At 50.8% G+C, this 2,654-nt stretch overlaps 1 protein-coding gene across 1 annotated transcript; it reads left to right on the forward strand.

Moving 5' to 3' along the window:
• Positions 1-329: 329 nt before the first annotated feature.
• Positions 330-2,347, forward strand: FIBIN (fin bud initiation factor homolog). Its single transcript, XM_006937160.5, has one exon. It carries the CDS (start codon positions 772-774, stop codon positions 1,405-1,407), a length of 636 nt encoding a protein of 211 aa, XP_006937222.1. The 5' UTR covers positions 330-771; the 3' UTR covers positions 1,408-2,347.
• The last annotated feature ends 307 nt before the right edge of the window (positions 2,348-2,654 follow it).

Here is a 2,654-nt window from a genome sequence, read left to right on the forward strand (position 1 = left end):
CATACTTAACAAATCCAATCTAACTGGTACTTATTTAAAATGTGAAGCAGTATTCCTGCAGGGTAATCACCCTCCCCCCCCCCCATATGTTAATAGCAAACCGATTTCTGTGGTGGGAATTCTATTCACCCTGTTCCCGTTTTCTCCTTCAAGTTAAATTCTATTTTGCAAGGTTTCCCTTCCAGTCTTAAAAAAAAAAAAAAAAGATCCTGTACCTTTAATAACAAGAGACCTGGCGAGAGGTTTCTTTCCAAACTTGTTCCCTGGCTTCCAAGTGACGAAACCAGCTGTAATTTGAGAGCAGAGAGATCCTCAGGATATCATTAGCCAAAGGAAAAGCTCCGCATTCCCACCCAGTGCAGAGGTTGAAATAGTATCAGAAGGCCAGAGTCTTTCTCTCCAGCCACAGGCTCCACCTTTCAGGAGCAAGGGGGAACTCTGAGAGAGAGAGTGGGGCAGCAGAGCCCGCGGCCTGCCAGCGCCCTGGAGGAGGGCTTCCCTCTCCTGCCCTCGATCCCGCTGGATTGACCCGGCTGAGTTCCAGCCCAGAGCGCAGGAGCGCAGAGCCGGGGCGCCTCCTGCGCTACCCAGGCGCTGGTGACAGCCACATGAAGCCTGCTGGGGAGGCGGGGCCAGGGTGCAGCAAGCCGGCGGGGACCGAGGCTGTGGCCGTCTTAGGGAGGCACTGACTGCCGAGGGGACCCCCTCCCCTCTATCGTGCCTGGGCGAACAGTCTTCTCCAGGGGTCCCCTGTCATCCTGCCTATCCAGGATGGTGCTGCTGAAGTTCCTCTGGATGGGTTTCTTCTGCCACCTGTGTCAGGGCTACTTCGATGGCCCTCTGTATCCGGAGATGTCCAATGGGACCCTGCATCACTATTTCGTGCCCGACGGGGACTATGAAGAAAATGATGACCCCGAGAAGTGCCAGCTGCTCTTCAGGGTGAGTGACCACCGGCGCTGCTCCCAGGGGGAGGGGAGCCAGGCCAGCAGTCTGCTGAGCCTCAGCCTTCGGGAGGAGTTCACCGTGCTGGGCCGCCAGGTGGAGGATGCTGGGCGTGTCCTAGAGGGCATCAGCAAGAGCATCTCCTACGACCTGGACGGGGAAGAGAGCTATGGCAAGTACCTGCGGCGGGAGTCCCACCAGATCGGGGACGCCTACTCCAACTCGGACAAGTCCCTCACTGAGCTGGAAAGCAAGTTTAAGCAGGGCCAGGAACAGGACAGCCGGCAAGAGAGCAGGCTCAACGAGGACTTCTTGGGGATGCTGGTCCACACCAGGTCCCTGCTAAAGGAAACACTCGACATCTCTGTGGGGCTCAGGGACAAATACGAGCTGCTGGCCCTCACCATCCGGAGCCATGGGACCCGGCTGGGTCGGCTGAAAAATGATTATCTTAAAGTGTAGGTGTGAGGGCGCGCTGCCTGGGAGAGGGCATCAAATCAGCCCCGTTGTGGAGGGTGGGGACAGAAGCCGGGGCTAACGTCTCCCTTATACTTATTATTTTTTATATCTGGATTTGCACTTGGAGAATCATCTGAAGTGATCTTTAAAAAGAAATAAGCGAGGGCCGAGCTGTTTTGTTTTTGTACATTATTTATGGGATTGCTATTGACTCGTTACTTGGAAAGACCGATTTAAAGCCATGCCTCCCGCCTTTCTTAGAGGACTTTCTAACTCTGCACAGACACCTGTTTCTGCCACGTCTAGAAGGACACGATTTATGCAGGAGGGAGTGATTAACCTTCCCCATCCTGGAGAAAATACCCAGAGAGCAGAGCACATGGTTCCTTTTCACCTTCAGCCTTCCCTCTTGGGCTTTGAAAGCTGTCAGTTGTCTGAGGTGCTGTGCGGCCTGCCTGCCAGCAGACGCCTGTTTCTCCTCTTTTTCTCTCTTAATTTATTAACCATGGTCTTCAAGGTCTTGTTTTTAGTTTTTTGGGTTTTTGTGGGGGGTTTTGTAAGAGTATTGGCTGGAAGCTATATGCAAATAGTCCTTTGCAGGGAGACGTTTGAGGTGCCTCTGTGAGTGTGTGTAAGCTGAAGTGGCCACATTGAGGAAGTGCGAGCTTTGTGGGGGGTACACACTCACGTCGCTAAGCTGACTTGCTGTGTCTCTCACTGTATGCCTGTGTCCTCAGAGCTACAGTCCATTAAAAAAAAAAGTCGATTGTTTGAACACACCCCCAAATGCCTATGTTGTAGCTTACCAATGTATTCGTTCTGGTTTGGGGGTTTTCTTCTGTTTGCTTACTGGAAACTGTACTTCAAGTAGGGGGGGGATTCTAATTCTAATAACTCCTGAACTAAGTTTTATTATTCAGCCAATAAATATGTTCTCGTATAATGCTGGCTTATTTTCTAATTGATATCCACAACTTTTGTATTGCAAAGAGGAGTCAGTGCAAGAGGAAAGAGAAGGGTGGGATTTAAGCCAGTTTACTCAAAGTATGTGATAAAGAAGGGAGAGCGATGGCTATGTAGTTGGCAATCCTCCCTACCCTGGCCACCCTTACCCATGTTCAAAAGAAAAAAATCTTGCCAGAAGTTGATCTCTGCTGGTCTGCCTAAAAACTCCAATTTTTCCAGTTTTTTCTGCAGCATCAACTGGAAAAGTTGATGACAAGGCTCATAAGTTTTATGCCCTCAGAATG

Source organism: Felis catus, chromosome D1 (genome assembly GCF_018350175.1).
Source record: "Felis catus isolate Fca126 chromosome D1, F.catus_Fca126_mat1.0, whole genome shotgun sequence".
NCBI classification, from domain to species: domain Eukaryota; kingdom Metazoa; phylum Chordata; class Mammalia; order Carnivora; family Felidae; genus Felis; species Felis catus.

Bases quoted from the DNA above. Each gene is read 5' to 3' on its own strand.
- FIBIN (XM_006937160.5), top strand. From the start codon at position 772: ATGGTGCTGCTGAAGTTCCTCTGGATGGGTTTCTTCTGCCACCTGTGT.